Source organism: Centruroides vittatus, unplaced genomic scaffold (assembly GCF_030686945.1).
Source record: "Centruroides vittatus isolate TY-2023 unplaced genomic scaffold, ASM3068694v2 contig_108, whole genome shotgun sequence".
NCBI lineage: Eukaryota > Metazoa > Arthropoda > Arachnida > Scorpiones > Buthidae > Centruroides > Centruroides vittatus.
Genome location: NW_027120695.1, coordinates 205,207 through 230,694, shown reverse-complemented (window position 1 = coordinate 230,694; position 25,488 = coordinate 205,207). Strand labels below are relative to the sequence as shown.

The 25,488-nt window shown below is 31.6% G+C and overlaps 1 protein-coding gene and 1 long non-coding RNA gene across 3 annotated transcripts; both read right to left on the bottom strand.

The window, feature by feature from the left end:
• Positions 1-696: 696 nt before the first annotated feature.
• Positions 697-13,923, bottom strand: LOC136975137 (putative uncharacterized protein DDB_G0270496). The gene is made up of 5 exons (XM_067270163.1): positions 13,894-13,923; positions 2,883-3,234; positions 2,682-2,751; positions 2,536-2,589; positions 697-1,055 (listed from the first exon to the last, which is right to left on the bottom strand). Exons 2-5 carry the CDS (start codon positions 3,228-3,230, stop codon positions 799-801), a joined length of 729 nt encoding a protein of 242 aa, XP_067126264.1. The 5' UTR covers positions 3,231-3,234; positions 13,894-13,923; the 3' UTR covers positions 697-798.
• LOC136975160 (uncharacterized) lies at positions 11,628-12,101 on the bottom strand. 2 transcript variants are annotated; one of them, XR_010880754.1, is made up of 3 exons: positions 11,944-12,101; positions 11,748-11,817; positions 11,628-11,672 (listed from the first exon to the last, which is right to left on the bottom strand). It is a non-coding gene; the product is annotated as an uncharacterized lncRNA (long non-coding RNA). The 2 variants fall into 2 exon arrangements; XR_010880753.1 differs by having other exon boundaries at positions 11,634-11,669.
• Positions 13,924-25,488: the final 11,565 nt, after the last annotated feature.

Here is a 25,488-nt window from a genome sequence, read left to right as displayed (position 1 = left end):
TATGCAATATAACCGGTTAATTTCAATTATCTTTCATATAAAAATATTCACAAAATTATTAACCATGTATTATAGTCATTAATTACAGAATTCAGCTATGAATATTTTGTACTTTTTACTGTCATTTCTACACCAACAAAGTAAGCAGATTATGAATATTTCATACAAAGAAATTATTAACATTTAAATCATTCATTACAAACGATTTTACATGGAAAAGTAAGAATATGACAAAATAATTCAAGTTTTGACGCAACTCGTCAATCGTCGTTTGAACAATTGAAGTGTAACTTCTTTACAAGAATTTTATAATTGTCTCTTCTACGATCAGTTAACTGTAGGTAAAGATTTTGTTCATTAACATTATAGAAAACTCTGTCCAAGCGGGAAGGGTATGGGCGTTTCGGTAATTGAATGTACAGAAACATTTTGTCGTTCAAAGCCGTCGAAATATAAAACTTAGGTTGCCAATAATGGACACAATACAGCTTATCATAAGCAACAAACTTGTGTCCAAAATTACAATTATTCAGAGTGAAATTTCGCTTTGACAAAACTTTTAAATTATCCAAATCCATTTTATACCCCACGAGAGTATAGTCGAGACGAAGGTTTTGTTTATAATTTTTATACTTTATCAAGTCAAATACCCAGAAATAGTTGTCACTTAGAAATAAATCTACGCCGTAATCATACTCAACAAAATCGAGTTCATCCCCAAAAGTCAACTTTCCAGTTTCAATGTTATACTTGACAATTCTTTCTTCCGAGCGATTTTTATGTCGACCATAAATATTCCTATTGTGATTCAATAATGCCCGAAGTACTCATTTGTTTAGGTAATTTGAACTCTTTCAGTATTTTAACTTCTTCCTTTTCATTAAGTCGAAATTCTTTCATCGGAGCCCTACCCCATTGTTGAAAAATTATCTTGTAATTGTCTTTTGGATCCTCTTCAATATTTATCAATGCAGACCTAACAAAATTAGTGTAATCAAAACTGATATCCTGATACTCTAAAGTTTCATCTTCTGTAATATTTTGGAGAATGCAATCTGAAAAGAAAAACGTCAATTAAATATTTACGTTTATTTATATTTACTTAAAAATAAATTGATTATTGTTTCAAAATTATTTAAAAGTAAATGTTTCTATCGACACAATTCACTTTGAGTTACAATTGAACCATTTAAATGTTACAAGGTAATTAAAACATTTGCGTTTTGTAAGTGAAATTGTTTAATTATTTGCACTATTTTCCACGATAACGAAAAGAATAAAACTTATTTCCTTTTTTTACCATTACAGTTGTTTCTATGTAAACACGTATTCATCTACCAATTTCAAAGCGAAGATTTTGCCTTTTATGTATATTACTAATTTTAAATACATCTAACATTTGAAATCGCTTGATAGACTGAGATAATACATAAAATTTTACCTTGCAGCCACATTCTGAACATATTCACCAATATAAATTATTTCTACTGGTCAATATTCCTTTTCAAAAATTAAACAACCAATCGTAAATCAAGAAACTCATACGTCTTAAGACTGTAATATAAAAATGAAAGTTTAAGACGTGATAATTAGATATTATCGAACTTTTTCCTTATTTCTTTAGCTGGACTTTCTCAACCCTCGTTCGAATGTTGAGAAAGTCGCGCCAAAAAGCTGCCAATGCTTTGGCTGGACTTTCTCAACCCTCAAAAGAGGGTTGAGAAAGTCCAGCCAAAGCATTGGCAGCCTTTTTGTTGGTTCATTTGTTTATCACCTGTGTAGTTGAGAGTTTTAGAGTGGTATTTCTCACACGAAATTGACAGAAATGTTCAAATTTTATGTATTACGTAGGCAAATGTTATTTTGTAGAAAGAATAAAGATTTTAACAATCAAAATACATTAACACATTTAAATAGAAAGTGTATATGATTCTAATGATAGTAAACGACTTATTTGTGACACTTTCACTCTTGTACTTAAAACTTTACAATTTACTTTTATATCATTTTGATGATACAAAGAATACATGAACTACTTGCCACGTTAGAAACAAAATAAATCAATTTTAAAAGAAATTAAGTGTATATAAATACTATAAGTTATACCAAATAAAATAAAAAAAACGTTCGAAAATAAAGTGGAAAAACATCTTTACGCTAATCAAGACGTAAATTTTACAATAGTACAAAGTGTCGGGAAACAAAGAAGTAAAAATTCCGATTTAAATCACATTGAGTAAACTGATGTATCAAGATTCCTAGAAAACTAATATCAACCCTTAGCTTTTTCCCCACTAGATGAAAAACTTTTATTACCGCGAAGAATGAAAATCTTAGCACAAACTCTGCTATTTTTAACCCAAGAAGTTATTCTTAGAGCATAACGACACAATTACTGAAACAAATTGTCTCTGTGTTATTCTAAGTCTTATCAAAAGTACAATAAATTCAGAATTTCGTCAAATAATTAAGAAATTGTCCAACGTCAATATTAATTCTGAATATAATATAAAACGAGTCAAAAAGTAATCTTACTTTTAGTCTTAGTTTCTTGTTGATTTTCTTCTACAGAATTGTTTTTCTGTTCGTCTGTTTAAATGAATATTAATATATTAATATTATAGATTTCGATTCCGTAGAATATTCTAAATATAAGTCATATATATAAGTTTTAAAAATACTTTTTGTTTTTTTTCTGTTTCTTTGACAAAAGTCATCGGCAGTAAAACAATACTCCAAGAGATCAGATTTCTACATAAACAACACACGAAAAACAATTTAAACAAAAAATAACACACTGTTATGTTCATTAATTGTTTTAGTTGTTTTAAGTGATGAATTTCTAATTATTTTAGATTACACGGGTTTAACTAAACGCTTACTTTTATATTCCAACTTCCCTTTATATTTATTGTACCGTGGTTTTTTACAGATGGGTTTGGTGTCAGCGAACAACCCCCTTGGCATTGTTTTCCGGTTTCGGACGAAATTTCTCTTTTCTTCACTCGGTGAACAATAGTGTTTTCATTGATAATGGCATCCTCATCATAAGTTTTCCGAGACTTCATATTGCCCTCTTCGCTAACGGGTGTAGCCATTCGAATATTCGAATGTTGAAGTAAATAGATGAATATAAACGGTTGTACGAGGACAAGCAAAAACAGCAGCAGGATCAAAAAATAAAGTATTCTTATATGGGTTTTATAGTCGTTTTCTTTGAAATTCTTCATTGTGCTATTTGTAATTCAATATAAAAATTAACTAGTAAATAATTTTCTGCAAAAATAGAAAAAATTATAAGCTTCGTAAGAGATTAAAACTATATAATATAAAATACGGGGTGCTTTGTTGTTGAATTTTTGGGATTTAATTCGTTTTAGCAGGCAACTGCGTCGAATTCCGGAGAGATTTTTACGTTATAAATAACGGAAAGTCAATTAAACTATTTCCCGGCCCGAAACGATATCGATGTCGATAAAGATAGAAGCGACAGTGAATGTAATTTAAGGTAAAACAAAGCAGTTAAATGCGTTAATAATGAATTATTAGTCCAAAAAAATAAATAAACTCGTTCAGTATGATATAATCAAATGAAAATTGCCTGAATAAACAATGGTTATAGTGTTTTCAACAGAAACGTTTTCCGTAATACTAATAGCTGTCGTTACTTATCATACATGTGTGATTTAATTACTAGATTTTAGTACATAAAACACAATTTGACGTTATTGCTACTGAAAGATGATATTCTTTATTTAAAAAAGAGTTTTGATGTTTAATGCTATTTTATTGTTATGAATCGACGAATAACACAAAATTTAACAGATAGAAACAACCACGCCTACAATAAAGCGATGAAAAGAACATAATACATACGAGCGAGAGACGACTTTTCTTGCATTTTTCATCGTGTGCTGTTCGAACTTGAAATGTAAATAAAATTAGAGATTTTTTCGTATGAATTTTAGTTTGGGCGCGAGAACAAATTTTGAGGCTTAATAACGCCTGTGCTTCTTGTCGAAAATTTCTGAAATTTTGTTCTGCATGAAAAGGGGTCGACACTACTAAAGTTGGGTGTTTCAAAGTCGAGAGACAAGAGATGAAGGTTGTCGTGTCATAATTCGAGTAGAGTCATATTGAAGACAAATTTACCCGTTATTAGACTTTACCAGATTTTTATAAAACTCATCCTTACCCTAAGAATTAAGATATTTGGCAATTTTATAATTAAAAATATAAAAGTTTGTTGTTATAAATATAGTAATACACGGCGCCAGCTAATGTCGCAGGGAAAGTTAAGCAAGTCGTCGCTGGATCTTTTATAACGATTTTACAGGCTAACAATTAAAAAAAAAAATAAATTGAAAGTACCTCACGAGGTGTTCACACCAAAACATTATTTAAATGCACGTGATTATATAAATTATTCCAGTAATTCAAGTAAATATTAGAGCTTATCAGACTATTAAAGGAATAATCACGAAAACTCTCGACTCGCCTTCTTTGTTATAACGGTAAAGCTGTGATACGAAACACTCCTTCATTATTGTATCGACATTAAGATCTATTTTTGCATTAACTTCTATACATTAAAAATAGAAATATTCAACACAGAAGCAAATATTACTTATAAAGTTTAATCTAAAGCTAATTTTAAATTTAAAACTGTAGTTGTTTAATGGCGAGAAAATTGCAAGAACCGAACGAATATTCATTTCGTTCAAATTCGAATAAATTCCTTTATATGAAACAAATACTTACCGAGTGATTTCCTGTTTTGACTTCCACACTTTACGCTTCTACTTCGAATTTTAATCGACTTAAACTTGAATTTCCGTTCGTTCTATATTTTTTATAAAGACTTCGTGTGACGTTATTTATTTAATTTCAGCTCGTTGATACTCGAAATTAGCTGATAATAGTTATTAAAATAATATTTGAAATATCAGAAACTGATTTATTTAATTACTACATTTTCTTCGTCTACTTGAAATGTAAAGTAAGGTGGAAAAAATCAGAACAGTGGAAATGTATCAGAGTTAAAATCTTCAATGTGACAAATAAAGAAACCATTTATAAATGTAATGATCTATTGCAGAACTGGCAATAAAGCAGTTAACTGCTTTATTGGATTGTTTTGGATGCTTCGTTGCTTTATTGAACTGAATGGATTGGAAAATATTTTTTATTTTCCAATCCATTTCAATTTGAAGATGACCAATACAATAGATTGAAAGCGTTAGATTTAAATAAAATTATCTCGGCAACGAAAAAAATGTGTTATAATTGGCTAATATTTATTTCGACAACGGAACAATGCCGAGATGGTTTTTAATCATATTTGTAATATAAAGCATATGCTTTTCACTTGGAATCAGTAGTGTTTTCCTTTGTAAATCATTCTTTCTTTGATAACAATTGTCTTCATTATCATGTTGTAGCACGTTTCAGGGAAAAATGTTCGAATGAAAATAAAGTTAATCCCGATCTGTATCAGTAGACTTCATATATTTAATCCGCTTTTCCTACTCCGAATCGCTTTACATCCTTCTAAAATTACATCTACCCGACTGTTTTCTCGACATTAAGACAGCACAGACAAACACGCGGACAGGCAGAAAATAAACTCATTTTAAATAAATGGTAAAATTAAACTAAAACTGAATTTTTATTTTTTAGCAATAATTTAATGAAATGTTCTTTTTAAAGTTATACACAACTCAAATTGTAATTTTCTCATACGTACGTTTTTTAATAAGCCGAATCTTGTAGATTAAGCACATTAAACATCTGTATAAACGAACAAATAAAAACAATATAAAACGGAAACAGGTTTTATCACGAATAACAGTTGTTAACGATTATCCGGACGGTTTATCCATTTTTTACAGTTAATTACTTGATCCGGCGGCACTCGAGGATGTCGATAAGGTAGAAGGAAAAAACATATTTAGGGGAAATTTCTTATTGATTAAATATTTTAATTGTTTTGAAAAACTGTAATATTTACTGAATTTTATCATGACGTGAATAAACTGTGAAATACATTTATCTGTTTTCCAGAAATAACATTTGTTCCGTTGTGTTTTACTTCGTTTATATAAAATAAGAGAGATCAAAGTTAAGTAAATTGATATTCTGTTTAAATTTAGCATCCTGTTTATGATTAGAATAACATATTTAAGTGTATGTAGGCCTAAGTTAGAGTTTAAAGACCCGATTTGGAGAAGTTTGCCTATAATAATTGATCGCTTATGCGAGTCACTTGATAAGGAAACCTCAATTAAACAACAGTACTACGGAGAAAAGGTGTCTAGCTACTGTTTGGGCCGTACGATACTTTAAACCCTATCAGTACAGACAGAAATTTACTATAATTGTCGATCATCGACCCCTTCGATGTTAATTGATAACAAACACTCCTTTACGAACTCGAAGCTGTCCAGAGGGATCATCCGCTTTTAGGAATTCGTGCATAAATCAGGAAACGCTGACCAAAATACTGACGCATTAAGTCGCATCCTCGTCAGGAAAAACATGGCGATTGGAACTATCACAGGACGACGAGGTGGAAAAACACAGGCAGAGCTATAACTATTTGCTCCTTTTACGCACCTGTTCGAACGAACAGCAAAGAACATTGTCGGATTTTTACTTTTCACCACAAATGGAAACAAATACATCTTGGTGATCGTAGAACACTTCAGCCGATAGGCTGAAGCAGTTCTTTAACTGGACGTTAGTAACAAAACAATTGCGGAAGCGTTTGTTACAAATACCATATTAAATCATTCAACGCCAGCTTAACTGTTCACTGCTAAAGCGCCGAATTTTATCTCTAAAGTATTTAAGGAAGTTTGTGACCTACTTCAGATTAAAAGACTGAATACTACAGCTTATCACACAGCATGTAGTGGTGTTGCCAAAGGAATTAATAAAACGGTTATCGGAATTTTACTCACTATATATCCAAAGATGAAAGAGATTAGGAGGAATGGATTCCATATGCTTTATTCTCTTATAATACCGCATTGCATGCCTCCGCTAACGAGAGTCTATTTTATCTGTTATATGAAAGAAACCCAACATATCCAGTTGAATTAGTTACCAGCCCTGCGACAATCCCCTACCACGTAGAAGACATATTTACCTCGAAATTACGACAGCGAATGTTCAAATTATAATTTTTAAAAACAAATATTTGCTTAACGAATGGGCTGACAAAGTAGACCCAGACATTTTAAAACAAAACAAAACTATATCACTAGCGCTAGTACACGACAATGCTAAAAGCACGTGCTTCGCTTAGAAAATGGCGGGTTGCAGTCACGTGACAAAATACAATGTTAACTAAACTGTGATTGGTTAAAGCGTAATAGCTATCGATATCATGCAACCAGACGCATCTCGACCGACTACCCGTAGCGAAGGCTGCGTTTCTTTATGCAGCGAGAGTGTAGCGAAAATGACGTCACGAGCAGCTATCGCTACACGTCGCTGCATCATAGTTTAGAAACGCTTTCCGCTGGAGCGAAACATGGATGCCGTAATCTATCCACAGTTAATTCCACAGTTACAGCCGAAAGTAGTGCTTTAGTTAAAGAACTTCAATGTTTAAATAAAGAGATATAAAGAATTGAGCATTTCTCTTTCCGAAAATGTGAACGAAGTAAAGACATAGATGTATAATTATATTTAAAATATAGTATTTCCTTATTCTTTAGATAACTTTCAGAGTCATTTTATAAAATTTAATCCTTAATGTTTCCATAATATTTATTTTTTGTGTTTTAGAACTTTGTTTCCAACCAAGAGAAAACAAAATTCTAAAAACACAGTATTTCTAATATAGCACATCCTTGCGTAAACTTTTATAAATAGCAATTGTAATAAATAAATAATTTTTTTTAGAAATTGTTACTTCTATTAAAATGTATCTTTATATACATTTTAATGTATATAAAGATACATTAAACATGTTGATTAAGGAAATTGCCTTCATCTTGATGATATGATGGAAAAATTAAATCAATTTGATAAAGAATATAAAGAAAATTAAAAAATACATCCTCAATTTTTCTTGACTTAAAATAAATATATTCGTAGAAAAAAGAATAAAAAATAAATTCGAGAATTCGAAAGTATTTAATTTTAAAATAAATTTTATGCTGGAAATAAGATACAGTAAGACCCCGCTTAACGCGGGGGATGCGTTCCTAGACGACAAAGCGCGAAGCGAAACAACGTTAAACGAGGTCATTTTAACATAGAGTAAATAGGGATAGGAGAACACGCCACCAGAAATAAACAGATTTTACTTTAATTTTAGGTTATTTTTACATTAATTTGCATAATAATATACGTTAAATAACACGTTAACATATGCACACAGAAATGGAAAGTTCATCTTTTGTGACGAATGTCTTGGCTCTTTTGAAATTCTTAAGATCGCATCAAAAACACTGCGGATTTTTAACCTAATTGTTTAAGACGATCGTTTGGTTGAATCGATAACTTGGACGGACAACAACACTGGTTGAGATGCGAGTGGTTATCTTCATTATTGATATCATTCCCTGACCTTTATAATCAGAAACAACTTTTACTCCACACTTTAACGAAGCGAGGATCGTTATTGAATGTAATACATATTTAAGGTACGCAATGGTAAAAAATTATACACTTTAACGGGTCTGTTTAGATATTCGATGAAATAAACAGGTATTATCTAGAATAACAGTTTATTAACTTTAACGGTAACATATATACAGTATCGATACTGTATACAATACTCTATTTCATTAATCAGTATCCCGTTTGATCCAACTCCATTATGCATTATAATCGTTTGATTTCAAGTACCTTTCATATAAAAATATTCACTAAATTATCAACTATGTATTATAATTTTTAATTACAGAATTCAACTATGAATAATTTGTAGGCTTTACCGTTATTTCTACACCAATAAAGTAAGCAGATAATATCTTCAATAAAATTTCATACAAACAAATTATTAGCATTAAAATTATTCATTACAAATGACTTTATATGCAAATAAGACAAGACAATTCAGGTTTTAACGCGACTCGTCAATCTTCGTTTGAACAATTGAAGTGTAACTTTTTTACAAGAATTTGATACTTGTGTTGGAAATCAGTAAACTGTATGTAAAGATTCTGTTCATGAACATTATAGAAGACTCTTTGCAACTCGTAAGGATCTGGGTGTTTCTGCAAATCAAAGTATAGAAACTCTTCGTCGTTCAAAGCGGACGAAATATAAAATTTAGGTGGGCGATAATGGACGCAATACGGCTTATTATGAGCAACGAACATTAACTCGTGAATACAATTGTTCAAAGTGAAATTCTCTTTAACAAGACTTTTAAATTATCCAAATCCATTTTGTACGCCACGAAAACGATGTCGTAAAACAACCCTTTCGAATTATCTGTATAATTTATCAAGTCAAATGCCCATAAAAAGTCGTCACTTACAAATAAATATACGCCGTAATCGTGCTTAACAAAATCGACTTTATCCCCAAAAGTCAACTTTCCAGTTTCAATGTTATACTTGACAATTGTTTTCTTCGAGATATTTTTATGTCGACTATAAATATTTCCATTGTATTCCATAATTGCCCAAACATACATTTGTTCGGGTAATTCAAACTCTTTCAGTATTTTCACTTCTCGTTTCTCATTAACTCGAAATTCTTGCATTGAAACATCAGCCCATTCTTGGAAAATAATCTTGTAATTGTCTTTTGGACCCTCTTCAATATTTATCAATACTGACTCGGTTTCTCCTGTAAAATGAAAATTGAGGATCTGATACTGTAAAGTCTCATTCTCTGTAATTTTTTGGAGAATGCAATCTGAAAAGTAAAACGTCGATTCGATATTTAGCTTTATTTATATTTATTTTAAAAATAAATTGCATATTTATTCAATATTATTGAAATGTAAATGTTTTCATCGACATATAATACGTCACAATTCACTTTGAGTTAAAATTGAACCGTCTAAATGTTAAAAGATAATTAAAACATTTGTGTTTTGTGAGAGAAATGGTTTAATTTCGTGTGTAAATGAGGATTTTAAATAGGTTTTTCTCACACGAAGTTGACAGAAATGTCAAAATCGCGTGGAAATTCCGTGTTTTAACCAGGAAATATAATTTTGTGGAAATTACAAAGATATTAATAATCGAAATCAAAATACATTAACACATTTAGATAGAAAGTTTATAAGCGACTAATATATAATCTTTAGACCAAATTGAATCAATAAAATAGTAACAAAACAACGTTCGATCTTTAAAAGAATTGATCAGAGACCCTTTTTCAAGTGATAAAATACTTAAAACTACTTTCAAGACTAATAAATCGTGCAATATTACGAATTTTTTAAGCGAGATCATTAAGTAAATATTAAAAGTTTATTTTGTTCACATAATCTATGAGGAAATGTTCGTCAATTAGCCTCAACTTGGAATTTACCTTTTCTACCACAATGATAACAAACAAATGTAGAAAAAGCTTAAAGATGTGCGCCCCACTAAGGAATATGAATGCAAGTAGATAATGGAACATTCTACGCGTGTGAATGAGTTGGTGCGAATTGCAAGGCCTGTTGTACCCTTCAAGAATAGCAGCTCTTATTAAACTAACGTGATTGTACCTACTGCGGAGAAAAACATTCCAAGTCGTGTTTGGTCTTCCTGAATATTACAATCACATTATGGATTGTCCCCAAGGTTAAATGAATGCACGTATTGCTTAAGTTGCCATTTCCAATAAGTAGCCGAGTGAGGGTGTAACGCTATGATAATAATAAACACGTGATTTTAATGAAAATAAAAGTACACAACTGTAAGATTAAATTCAAAAGTAAAACTAATAGAACTGTCGCACCTGAAGTTAAAACACAACAAAACATTAAACTGCATCAAAAAACACAAATTAAAATAACATTCTGTGAATCCAATTACCGTTTTGATAGCAGAAGAAAAAATGTTTAAACCAAAATAAAAATCAAAGCCTACGAAATTATAATATTTCAATAGAGAGATTTAAATAATAGAATAAACTCTCTTATCGACTATTATTTGAAAAAAAAAATGAATTTGTAAATACACAATTTAACTGTTGTAAGTGATGTACAAATGTTCATATTTTGTACATACAACTGAACTTTACACTCATCACTACAAAAAATTTAAATAAATACGTCTAATGATATTCGAAACTTATTTCTGGCACTCGCACTCGATAAGTTTACATCATTTTTTTTCAGAACGTATAAAACTATTCAGTATTGTTTCCATTTTATTGTAAAATTCAAACTATTTGTTATTGTGTTACTTGTTTCCATAACATGAAAAATTTTTCCACCGTGCAGAATGAAAACCTTAACACAAACTCTACTATTTCTAACCTAAGAAATCATTCTTAAAGCATAACAACACAATTACTGAATCAAATTGACTGTGTTGTTCCAATTCTTATCAAAAGTACAATAAATTCGGAATTTCGTCAAAGAAACTATTAAGAATTTGTACAACGTCAATATGAATTCTGAATATAATATAAAACGAGTTAGAAAATTCTCTTATTATTATTTTCCTGTTGCTTTTCTCCTACAAAATTGTCTTTCTGTTCCTCTGCTTAAATGAATGCTAACATAATAATATGATTGCCGTCTATTCCACAAACAATTCTATATATAATAAAAGAAATACCTTTTGATTTTTCTCTGTTCCTTCGACAAAAGTCATCGGCAGTAAAACAGTATTCCAACAGATCGGCTTTCTACATAAACAACAAGCGAAAGACAATTTAAACAAATAATTAATAAATATAACAATGTGTTATTTTTTATTTTAAGTAATTAATTACTAATTATTTTAGATTATACGGGTTTTACTAAACGCTTACTTTTACACTCCAATCTCCCTTTATATTTACTGTACCGTCGTTTTTTTCAGATGGGTTTCCTGTCAGAGAACAATCCCCTTGGCATTGTTTTTCGGTTTCGGACGAAATTTCCCTTTTCTTCACTCGGTGACCCATAGTGTTTTCATTAATGATAGCTTCATCATTAGTTTTTCGAAACTTCATATTGCCCACTTCGGTAACGGGTGAAGCCATTCGAATATTCGAATGTTGAAGTAAATAGATGAATATAAAAGGTTGTACGAGGACAAGGAGGAATTGCAGCAGTATCAAAAAATACACAATTCTTATATGGGTTTTATAATCGTTTTCTTTGATATTTTTCATTGTGCTATTTGTAATTCAATACAAAAATTAATTAGTAAATAATTTTCTGAAAAATAAAATATTATAAGCTTTGTGAGAGATGAAAACTATATAATATTAAATACGGGGTGCTTCATTGTTGAATTTTTCGAATTTAATTCGTTTTAGCAGGCCACAAGTTCGATGAAATTTTCCCGCTATAAATAACGGAAATTCAATTAAACTATTCCACGACCCGAAACGATACCGATTTCAGAAAACATAGAAGAGAAAGTACACGTAATTTAAGGTAAAAATAAGGCAATTAAATGCGTTAATAATAAATTAAAAACAATACCATTAAATAAAATAATTGAATATTATACAATAAAATGAAAATTGCTTAAATAGGCAATGGTTGTATTGTGTTTAACAAAAATGTTTTTGTACTATAATTAGCTGTCGTTACTTATCATAGATGTGTGAATAAATAATTACACTCAACTCTAAACTACACACTCTCACATTATTACTACTGTAAGATCGTGCTCATTGTTCAAAAAAGCATTTTGACGTTTAGTGTTATTTTATTGTTATAAATCGACGAAGAACACACAATTTAACAGATAGAAACAAATAAACCTAAAATAATGCGATGAAAGAACGAAATACATACGAGCGAGAGACGACTTCTGTTGGATTTTTCACTGCGTGCGGTTCGAACTTGAAATGCAAATGAAATTCGAGATTTCTCTGTGTATTTGTGATTTTTAGTCTATGTGTGTGGAGGCGGTCGACTCTATTAAAGTTAGATGGTTCAAAGTCGAGAGGGTAAGGCGATATAGGGAGTGAAGACGAATTTACTCGTTATTAAAATTTACAATTCTTTATAAAATTCATTATTACACTAAAAATTAAGTTAAGGTCCATTTTATAATTAAAAATATGAAAGTTCATTTTAATAAAATATCGTATCAAATGACGCCAGCAAAGCCAAGCCACTGGTTGCCGGATTTTTAATAAAGATGTTACAAGCTAACAATTAAATAAATAATAAAGTTAAAATATATTCCGAGTGATTCTCTCGAAAACATTATTCGAATGCACACACTTTTATGAATTATTGAAGTAACTAAAGTAAATACAACTGATTAAATAGATTATTAAAAAATAATCAAGATAACACTGCACTCGCCTTCTTTGTTACAACGATAAAGCTTTGATGCAAATGATTACTAAATTAATGTATCTGTTACAGTAAAAACGCGTTTTTACTGGATGTCATTGTTAAAACTAGAATTTACTGCTAGTCAAAAATGAATTTGAGTTAAAACTAGTTTTAACTAGACAATACGGGTTTTAACAATGACATCCAGTAAAAACTAGTTTCAACTAGTTAAAACGCGTTTTAACTAAAAACGGGTTTTTACTGTAACATATCGATATTAATATTTATTTCTGCTTTAATTTCTGTACATTAAAAATAGAAATATTCAACACAGGAGCAAGTTTTATTTATAAAATTGAATCTAGAGCTAATTTTAAATTCGAAACTGTAATTATTTTATAAGAAAAAGGTGCACGAACTCGAAAAATATTCATTTTGATGAAATTTAAGTAATTCTTTTTAATAAATCGAGTACACACCGAGTGATGTCTTCTGTGGGCTTTGACACTACAGGCTTTCACTTCGAATTTTAACCCACCTAGACACGAGCTTCCGTTTGTTTTATATTTTTGATAAAAGCTTTGCGTGACGTTATTTATTTAATTACAGCATGTTGATACTTTTGTTTACATAAAATAAAATAAAAAATTAAAATTAAGTAAATTGATTTTCTGTTTAAGTTTAACATCCTCTTTATAATCAGAACAGCATATTTAATTGTATTTATGTTAGAGTTTTAGAAACGATTTGAGTGTATTTGGTTCTCATAATTGATTGTTTTATTTTTGTACGTAATTTAGTTAATTTTATATACTTTAAATAATTAACATTCTGCATAATTCGAAAATCGTCGAGATCTGTGGAATCCATTCTTGACATCCACGACATTTTGGAGATTCAACTGTTGAAGAAGCAAAATTGCTTTGTTCTATGCTGTTTTGATCGTTGTGGATATCTTATACGCAGTTTATTTGAATCTACATTAATATATTAATTTTGAAATTATATTATACGGCAGTGCTGGTAATAACCGTAGCTTTTCGTGCGTTTTTCTTAATGATATCATATATTTCCGTGTATCATTTTAAATCCAACAAGAATTCTATTCGACAACTGTTTACAGGAATGTTCGCATGCTAAGATATTTATTTCGAGAGTGAAATAAACAGCAATTATATCAAAATTAAAGTAACTGCTTTATAAATTTCTTACATTATTTTCTGTGTTCTATCGTGTTTAAAAGCTACTACAGCACAAAAGAATATCAGAGCATTTGATCCAATTGATAATGCAATTATGCATGTCTTTATGTTTCTTTTAGAGGATTTTACTGCCGTTTCATAATAATGCCATTGTTACTGTTATTTGTCTTTTTTACTGTAATTTGCTTATTTCGAACATCTATATTAGTAGTGGCCATACATTTAACACACGTGTGTTATTCATTGTACCATTTTCATTAATAGCCAATATGTTATTTGCATTCATTACGACGTCAATCGTCCCATTTTTCTATTCTATCGATATGTGCTTATCTAGATCGACAGTAGTTAGAGCAAAGAGCGATGTCAAAAATTTTGTTTATGTAATTTTTTTTATCGAAATTGAAATATTTCGTGCAATTTTTTGTTTCTCACATTATGCTGAAGTGTCTCGAATAGTTACTACACTTTACCGCGTGCGGAATGTACTTTATTGATAAAAGTTTGATTGCTGGACTCGTCAGCGTGTTTTTAACGTATATTGTTATTTTGCGTCAGATATATTAAACAAACTTAAAACCTATAATAGTAGTAACACTTTAACGAAAACTTCGAAGGTTTTCGGCTTTTGCCTGATCCTTTAGTTGAGCCAATATACACTAAATCTCTTCAGAACTTATCATTTCTCATACTGTACACTCCTGGGGCTGTGCTTTGATCCATTTTACCTTTCGCGTTGCGTAGTAACTTGTATTTTGTACTGGATATCCTGTAAACGATTTCGGTACCACTATGGCCAACAACATCTTCGTATAAAGAATTCAAATGCTGATTAAACTGTACTATAGCGCGGCTGGAGCCAGCGTTGCGCTGCTGGCTCGTGTTAGAAGTGGTGTGGGTGTCGCGAACGTTGTGTGTGGCTAGATGGTTGGATTAGGCGCGGTTAAATTACGTACCAGGTCTCTTCTATATCCGTGTTCTACAGCTATATCCTCGCTACTTTGTAACTCTAGCAAAACGTCGTTCCAATTGGTGTGATTTAGTTAAAGCACGGAATGCCGCAATCTTATACAATAATGGGTGAGAAGAATTTGCTTGAATGAATACTGGTAAGTAGCCCGGTTTGTAATAAACGCTCGTTCGATCCTTGTCAAGACAAATGCTGATATTGAACAAGTGAGCGCAAGTGCTACTTATCTGATCCAGAGGATAAATAGGTCATCCACGTACATTTTATAAACCACAATGTTTCCTATAAAACTACTTATTACCTCGCCTTCCAATTGCTGCACCACCAACGTCTGTATTCACCAACACGAGTTACAGTTAAAGTTAGGGTTAAATTTCGAGTTAACCAATCAACGTTTGCTTAACTTTTAGTACGTGAATGCTCATTGTTTAACTTTTAACTTTAACTATAAATTCTAACTCTAACTCGTGTTGGTAAATACAGGATAAGTCGCATGGGTTTTCTGATAGGGGTTGCCCATAGGTACACCCCGTTTTTGTATGTATCTGCCGTTGTCAAATTGGAACACTGAAATATAGTTCATGATGTGTGCAAGCTCCAGTGCCTGTTTGCGATGCGCATGGGCCCAACTCTCGCTTAGTAAAAGGTCCGTAATGGCACAGAATTACGATTGCAGCTGTCCTGATGGGTACAGGGAAATGAAATCAAATAGAGTGATGCGGGCCTCATCACCTACCTGTACCTGCCGCATGATATTGGTGTCTGGGATGTAGACAGAACATATGTAAAGGTGAGTGTTATTGTCTGTAACACAGACGGTGGTAATGTATTCTGTGGTGTGTTGGGAGACAAGGCAGGCGGTAATGTTTTTGTTCCTTATGATAGTATCAGCCTCGATGCTGTAGCCAGAGTCCTGAGCTGGATGGACCTTCCAGTCATTGAACCTGACTATAATGTTGTTAATTGTGTAGGAAATATTATTAAAACAATAAGTTACATACAAGGGTATTACTGTCGAGCCAATGATATTGTTCCAATTAGCAAAAAGATGCACGAAATTGTTTTTTTTCCCTCACACAATCAAGCATGTGCACAGAACAGCCATTATATTTAGAGTTCGAAAATGGCTGTGCAGCCGCTAGATGCAAGCATCTGTTGAGATAGAAAATTCTGAACCGTTTCGTTAAAAACAGGTGGCTACATAACCTACTGGACCTCATTCTTTCACATTCCTTTACTTCTAGCAAAAAACAGGCATAATTTAATGACGTTGCCTGATAGTTTAAATTCAAAAATCCTAAATTCCTATGTTAATCTTTAAAATTTGCAAGCAAGATATTAACAATCTCTCATTACATGAAAAAAAATTAGTGCTTTTAAAAGTATTATCATTTATTTACCTTTACAGGTTTTAAAAATGCCACCAATTTCCGTGTTACTTCCACATATAGTGCTGATCAAATTTTATCTATTTTTTTATAAAAGATTTTCTGATTTGATAGCGTTTTTGTTGCTTTATTTGTTTTCCAAAGTTCAAAACCCGGTTATATTCCTCCTTAATGGTTTCGTTCTTTCTGTATTTCCAAAAAGAGAATAAATTTCTGTTGTCTGTAAAAAAATAAATTTTACGACTATATTAAGAACTTTTGAAATCTGTTTTTATAAATTTCTGTATTTCCCAATTATTTCACGTTTATGCGCTGTCTCGCATTCAGGTGTAGACCACCATTTCACCATTTCACGACAAGGAATACCTCGAAATACAACATTACATTTTATCCAATTTTGACATTAAACTTCCTTCATATTGACATTGGTAAGACCTTCGGATCCGTTGTCCCTAGTACACTATTGGATAAATTAGCTTTCGAATTTGCTATCTCGGTCTGTTTGGAATTTGTAAGTGGTGACCTTTTTCTCTTTCACAACAGAAACATGTATTTGTTAAAGTTAAGATTCTCGAAAATCGAAAATTTTATCAATGTAAACTGTTTTGTAGATCACAATGGGAAACCTCGTACTACTTTACTTTAGTATGATAATTATGACCTTAATTTACACGGCATATACGATTGCACAAGTACTGACAAAAGTGATTATCTTCTTAACACAAAGAAATTTCTTGATGACTACAAGTCAACGAACAATAGCAATAGAAATTTCATTTAACGACTATGGTAAATATCTTAACGATTTACGTTATCATCTAAGTTCATTAGTTCTTGTTATTAAAAGAGCTAAACAAAACGAGGACCATCCTATGAGAACATTATGGTCACTAGCATATAACGAACTGACTACGCTAAACCAACAATTAGCTGACTATAAATTAGAGTATAATGAACTGAAGTCCACGGTTACGACAGGTAATACTACAACAGCCAAACGAGGACTTATAAATGTGGAAGGAAAAGTCCTAAAGTTTTTGTTCGGGACAGCAACCTCGGAAGAAATCGAAGCCACTAATAACGTGATTCACAAACTGAACAGAAACCAAAAACGAATGTTACGCATCTTGGAAGCCCAAACGACGGTATTAAAACAAACACTTCGAGCCGTCGAGGAGAACCGGAAGTACAGTACATGGATATGTTGTACTTCCGGTTGATAGTTAGAGATCCAAGAAGCTGGGAGATAGAGTGAATACATATGTTATATTTCATGTTAGATTTTTATCGGTTGTTAACATTTAGAATTTTTATACAACCCGTCTCTGGCGTCAAAATTAAGCTTGCTGCCATTTTAGAATTATTGAAAACATAAAAAGATTTTTAATGAAATATGATAACAGATGGCACCACAAACAATTTAAATTCTATTTCCAGAAAAGTTAGGCAACTCGTTACTAGAGTATTTTTACTAAAGAACTGGCACTTTTGAAACGAGACGAGAGTAATAACTGTAATTATACGTGCTTAAGTGGTTTTTAATTGAAACTATTTCACCGATTTAATTCGAATATACTGCACATTTACACTGTGATTTTACTATTCGGGAGAGGCTATTATAGTCCTTGCACATATCCGTTAGTGTTCATGATTAACAAAGTATTTAAATATACATGTATGAAATTTTTATTCGTAAGGTAAATTATACTTAAATGGTGACTGGTATCTTTGTTTATATTGACTTTTTTTCATATACCTCTAAAAAAGTTAATTAAAAAGTACACGTACTGTGTATATTAACAAATTCAATTGCTATCCTTGTGCCATTTTAAACATTATCAGTTGTTTTAATCAAAATAACAACTTATGTTTACTTGTGTTATCACTGACATTATCAGCGTTTCTGGTTAAAACATCGTAACTACTTCTTGTATTATTTGTATAAAATTGCTAATTGCATGACAATTGTGCGTAATATAATAGCAAAGTTGAAAAAATAGTAAATAATAATTCGAAATAAAATGTGAGAGGCTGGAGACTAGCTGACTATTTAACCCACATTTTAAGGGAGATTTATTTAGATATTATATTAAATACCAATTACTTAACCATTTAAGAAATTATTTAATTTGAAAAAATGAAACAAAATTTTCTGTTACTTGCGAAATTAATAGAAACAAGGAGTAGAACTTTTACCTGTTTGTCAACATCTCTTGGCGAGCGATATTATCTCACATGTTGATGAAACGTCTACTGATGCGATTCATCCCTCGAATCTCGTTAATTGGGAAAGATTTGTAGATAAAAAGGGTAAACATCCTGTTTTTGAGACGCTTTCGTCAAAGTTCTCCTCCACTCTCGTTGACTTTTTTCCTGTCTCCTGTCAAGAAGCTTTGTTCTATATGCAGTTTGTAATATTTGTCTGTTTTCTTAAGAATCTCAAATACGTCGGACGAACAGAGAATAAAGATAAAGCAATATTATTCACTACTTTGTAAAATCTCTCTCTTCACGATCAAATGTATGTGTAATTAGATAGATTATCAATAGATAATTATGATTTATTCGCTTGACTCTATGTTAAAGATGTTAAATTTCTCTGTATCTAATCTCTGATTCATTTATATTATTAAATTTTTGTTACGTTTAGCTGGTTTCCAGTTAGATTTATATTAAATTCTTCCACCCTATCGGCAGATTCACCATGCTTCCCACTCGAATTATATAATCTTTGACTCAAACATATATCTACGTATATTTATATTCGCGAGTTAAAACGCGAATTCTATCTATCTTAACTTGTTTCAAGGTTTTGAGTTGAAAGATCTCACGATCCTTGAAAGACAAATAATTTGGAACTTTATAGCCACCCAGTGAGTAAGTGAGCGGGCCTAATCCTCTCGAGTTCGCAAATTGCTGTTAAGAGCAATTCCACCCCAAACTCGATCCCCCAGATAATCATATTCTGGTGTTAATATAATACAGTATAGATTTAATACTGTAAAACTATAATAAATTTTATTTATTAAAATAAGAAGCGTTGCAGTGGCATTTAGAATTGCAGAGAAGATTCTTTTTTTAGACAAATACATCTTTTGTTGTTACACTGTTTGTTACATGAGCATCTTTTGAATCCTCGACCTGTATCAACACTTTGGGTTGTGGAGACAGACCGGAGTGGTATCTCAATGTCCGGCATTTCGTAAATTCATATCAATTTTTGTTCGCAGATATTAAATTGATTCATGGAAAGTAACTGTTTGAGGCGTCCATTTTTTGTTCCCAGTCGATAAAATTCTCGTCGAGTTTCTTTCATAACAACAGCAGAAATGGATCACGCATCTCCTTGTCCCCTGTCAGATATCAGGCACTGGGATACCAACTGCCATGCCTGTAGATGCCTCAGAATGTGGTTTTTCTGACAGTATTTTCATTTTCTTTGCTTGTAATTTCTAATATTGTATACACATTGTTTTGGACATTCAATTTATTTAAACGTAATATGCATTTTTTCTGTTTAACATCTTCTGAAATGTACCTTCCTAGATTGTCTTCACAATTTTATAAGCAAATGTAACCCAATGTAGATGTGGCTTCTTTCACGAGAGTGTTCATACTTTGTGTTGCAGACAGAGAATCTTGCAAACTATCATTATTTAATAAATGAAATGCTTTCCCTGAAATGGGTATTGTTCACAATCTCACTTTGCTAAACACCCAAACATAGTACAGATTTATTCCAAAGTAAAAAAGCTGTACTTTTCTTGAACCGAATCAATTTTAGACCGTTACTCCATGAAGTAGATTGATTGTCCTGCATCCAGATCGACAGCATATTTTATGTGTCTTGATTGGCCTTCTCTACGCTTCCGTGACTCTAACTTTGCGTTAATTTCCAGTTTACAATTTTAAGTTTTGAACGAGTTATTTTCAATTTTCTAAGACTATTTCAAACGGCCGGATGGCCGAGCGGTAAAGGTGGCAGACTACCGCTCTGGGGGACCCGGGATCGAATCCGAACGGGTCGAGAAATCCCCAGGAATTTTTCGGGGGGTGGTCCGTTCGGATATGTCGGGCCCCGTCCCTCACCACCCGGTCGCCCCATTGTGGGCCTGGCCGAACCCATAATGGGCCTACTAAAAGAGGCCCTCTTAGTGCCCACAGGGCGGAAAGTATTTTAAAAAAAAAAAAAAAAAAAAAAAAGACTATTTCAAAATTCGATACCGTTATCAGATTGGAAGGTGCAGAGGATACCGAGAAGCAGAAATAAATAAAATGAGTGTGAGTCAACTTTTTTCACCCTGTTTGTTACGATTGGCTTAAAACAAAGATTTAAACAAATGAGTTTGGTACACTAAAATAAACTTGTACTTTTTATCAAGTTGAGTCTGAAAATAACGCATACTCTCATAAATCACCTTCAGAAATATTTTTCAAAAAAATTCAGTGTATTTGTTATCCGATCTCTGCCACCGTGTCCAATAGAAATATTTGTTAATAATAAAATATGAAACAGATCATTACTTAAACAATACAATAACTTCTTCTGTAAGTTTAAGCGGAACTATTCATTTCTGTATATTTTTTCTCATTCAGAACATTATTATAATGTAACCAGTAATCTCCAGGTTCATTGTTCTCGTTCGCTCTAACTGTCTTCACTCCTCGTATAAATCGAAATAACTTTTCGTCAGTCAGCATAGAACGTTTGTCTTTTACATCGAAGGGATTCGAACCTTGCATTTATCATCACCATTTTACTCATTTTCCCTTCAAAAAAAATTGTATGCAAATAATTTTAAGAAATTTAAGTACAAAAAATTTACCATTTTCTTAGCACCGAGCAAAACTAGAATGGCGGAAAACAACTGACAACTTGACAAAACATCTCGAAGCCCGATACATAAATACTTAACCAAACGATTTGTTCAATCGGACCGTAAATCCGCTACTATTAATGATTAGATACTAAATATAATAATAATAATATAATTAATTATAATTAATTCACATAAAAGGTTGCGCTTAGCGTCTATCTTTAAAACCAAATTAGTTAGCATGTAATAATTAATAATAGCGGATTTTTAGCCCAATCGTTTAAGCCGTTCATTTGGTTTAACCGATAACATGAACGGACAACAACAACACTAGTCGAGATGCAACTGGTTTTCTTCATTATCGATATAATTCCCTCATTATTATAAAGAAACAATTTTTGTTTTACACTGTAACGAACAGGGGATCATTATTCTATGTATTGTAATAGATAGTTAAGGTACGCAATGCTACAAAATTATACATTTTGACGGGTCTGTTTATATATTCGATGAAATAACCAAGTATTTTCTAGAATGACGGATTATAGACTTTAACGGCAACATATATACTTTACATAATATTCTATCTGTACTTTTTACTGTTACTTCTACACAACAAAGAAAGCAGAGAATATCTTTATTAATATTTCATACAAACAAATTGTTAACATTAAAATTATTCATTAGTACAAACGATTGTATATAGAAAAGTAAAAATAAGAAAAAACGATTCAGGTTTTGACGCAACTCGTCAATCTTCGTTTGAACAATTAAAGTGTAACTCTTTTACAACAATTTTATAGTTGTGTTGGAAATCAGTAAACTCTATGTAAAGATTTTGTTCATTAACATTATAAAAGACTTTATACATCTGGTAATGGTAATCGTGTGTGCCTATCTGTAAATCAATAAACGCAAAAGTTTTGTCTTTCAAAGCCGACGAAATATAAATCTTATCATCGTTACGATGATCGACGCAATAGAGCTTGTCGTAAGCAACGAACATGAATACAAATCTACATTCAATCAGAGTAAAATTTCGCTTTGACAACACTTTTAAATTATCCAAATCCATTTTATACGCCAGCAAAACGGTCATACAAACCTGAATTGAATGCATAATGTATCTCGTCCAATGCCCAGAAAAAGTTGTCACCTAGAAATAGAAATACGCTGTACGTTTTATACTCAACAAAATCGTCTCTATCCACAAAAGTCAACTTTCCAGTTTCAATGGTATACTTAAGAACTCTTTTATTCGTCAGATTTCGAGGTGTACCATAGATATTTCCGTTGTATTCAATATGTCCTCAAACGTCCATTTGTTCAGGATATTTAAACTTTTTCAGTATTTTCATTGAGTCGAATCTCTTGCATTAAAACGTCATACCATTCTTGCAAAATAATCCTGTAATTGTCTTTTGGACCCTCTTAAATATTTATCAATATTGACGAATCATTATCGCTAAAATAAAAACTGAGCTCCTGATACTGTAAAGTTTCATCTTCTGTAACTTCTTGGAGAATGCAATCTGAAAAAAATAAATCGGCCATTAAATATTTACGTTTATTTATATTTACTTAAAAACAAATTGGACACTTATTTATACGAAAATGTTTTTATCGACATATAATACGTCACAATTCACTTTGATAATTAAAACATTTGTGTTTTGTAAATGAAATTGTTTAATTATTTGCGCATTTTCCACGATAACAAAAAGAATAAAACATTTCTCTTTTTTCTATTACAATTGTTTCTATGTAAACACCTAACCACCTGCTTATTTTCCAAGCCAAGCTTTTGCCTTTTATATATATTAATAATTTGAAGTAAATCTAACATTTTAAGTCTCTCGATAGACTGAGAGTAATGAATAAAATTCTACGTTGCAGCCACATTCTGAACATTTTCACCGATATAAATTACTTCTACTGGTCAATATTCCTTTTCAAAAATGAAACGACCAATCGTGAATCAAGAAACATGTCTTAAAACTGTAATATAAAAATGAAAGTTTAAATCGTGATGATCAGAAATTGTCGAACTTTTTCCTTATTTTCTTAACTTTTAGTATGAGGATTGAGAAATTCCAGCCAAAGCCTTGCCAGCTCTTTCCTTAGTTCATTTGTTTATCACGTGTGTAAATAAGAGTTTAAAAAGATATTTCTCACACGGAGTTGACATAAATGTCGAAATCGCGAGAAAAGTGCATGTTTTCAACTAGGCAAATGTAATTTTGTCAAAAGAATAAAGATTTCAATACTCCAAATCAAAATACATTAACACATTTAAATAGAAAGTTTATATGATTCTAATGATAATAAAAACTTATTTGTGACACTTGCACTCTTGCACTTGTATTCTTGCACTTAAAACATTACAGTTTACGTTTATAGCATTTTGATTTTTCAGAGAATATATAAACTACTCGTATTGTTTCCATTTCATTGTAAAATTAAAAAAATTTTTTTTAAGACCTAAAAAATTTCATCACTACAAAAGAAATTTTTTATTATACTTGTAAAGCGAATTTCAAAAAACTAAACAATGAAAAGCAAATTATTATAGCAGAATTTTTATACGATTTTCTTGCCACGTTCGAAACAAAACGAATTAATTTTAATAGAAATTGTCTCTATAAATACTGAGTTATACGAAATAGAACACAAAACGTTCGAAAATAAACTGGAAAAACATCTTTAAGCTAATCAAGATGTAAATTTTTCAAAACTGAAAAGTGTCGGGAAACAAGAAAATAAAATTCCAATTTAAATAACATTGAGTGATCTGATATATCGAGATTCCTGGAAAACTGATATCAACCCTTTACTTTTTCCCCACTAAATGAAAAACTTTTTTACCGTGCGGAATGAAAATCATAACGCAAACTCCACTATTTCTAAATCAAGAAATTATTCTTATAGCATGACAACACACTAACTGAAACTAATTGTCTGTGTTGTTTTAAGTCTTATCAAAAATACAATAAATTCAGAATTTCATCAAATAAGCAATTAAGAAATTTTCCAACGTCAATAATAATTCTGAATCTATATATATAATCCAATCGAGACGAGTTGATAATAATAATAATAATAATAATAATAATAATAATAATAACTCTCCTGTGGTCACCACCTGGTCGTGGTGGGAGAGCCCAGTAATTTTACTGATCCATAGGGCAATGCAGGCTGGAGCACAAGCTCCTGGTAGGGACACCCATGCCAGTAAGGTCTATGGGGAGAAATGAAGCTAAGAGTGACCACACACTCACATTCTGTGGTAATATATATCATGGTAGTAACCAGATCTAAATGTGATACCGGCTCGGACGTTGCCCAGGTTAACAAGGTCCGCGTTCGTGGGTTAGGCAGAGGCTCACGTTCGAAAAATAGGCCACAGTCTCCCTTGGTTACCGGTGGCGAAAGCAGCACCGGCCCAAGCATGGCTACTGCAATGCCCTCAACAGATGTGAGGAATCAACCCAGCCTTGGTGTTTCTGTGGCAATGCATCTACAGACCACAAAGGCTGGAAAACCACGCCAACAGATGAAATGGACAGTAGAAATGAACGAGTTTATCATCTGTAATTATTACATTATCACAAAACTCGAAACAAACATGACAGCATACAGACAACAACTACACCATAAATTCACACAACAATATCCTCACCTCACTGTTACCGAACAA

Coding starts and splice junctions, on each gene's coding strand:
- LOC136975137 (XM_067270163.1), bottom strand. CDS start 3,230: ATGAAGAATTTCAAAGAAAACGACTATAAAACCCATATAAGAATACTT. Junction 2,752..2,882: donor AGGGAAGTTGGAATATAAAA/GTAAGCGTTTAG, acceptor TTGTTTATGTAG/AAATCTGATCTCTTGGAGTA. Junction 1,056..2,535: donor ACAAGAAACTAAGACTAAAA/GTAAGATTACTT, acceptor TTTTCTTTTCAG/ATTGCATTCTCCAAAATATT.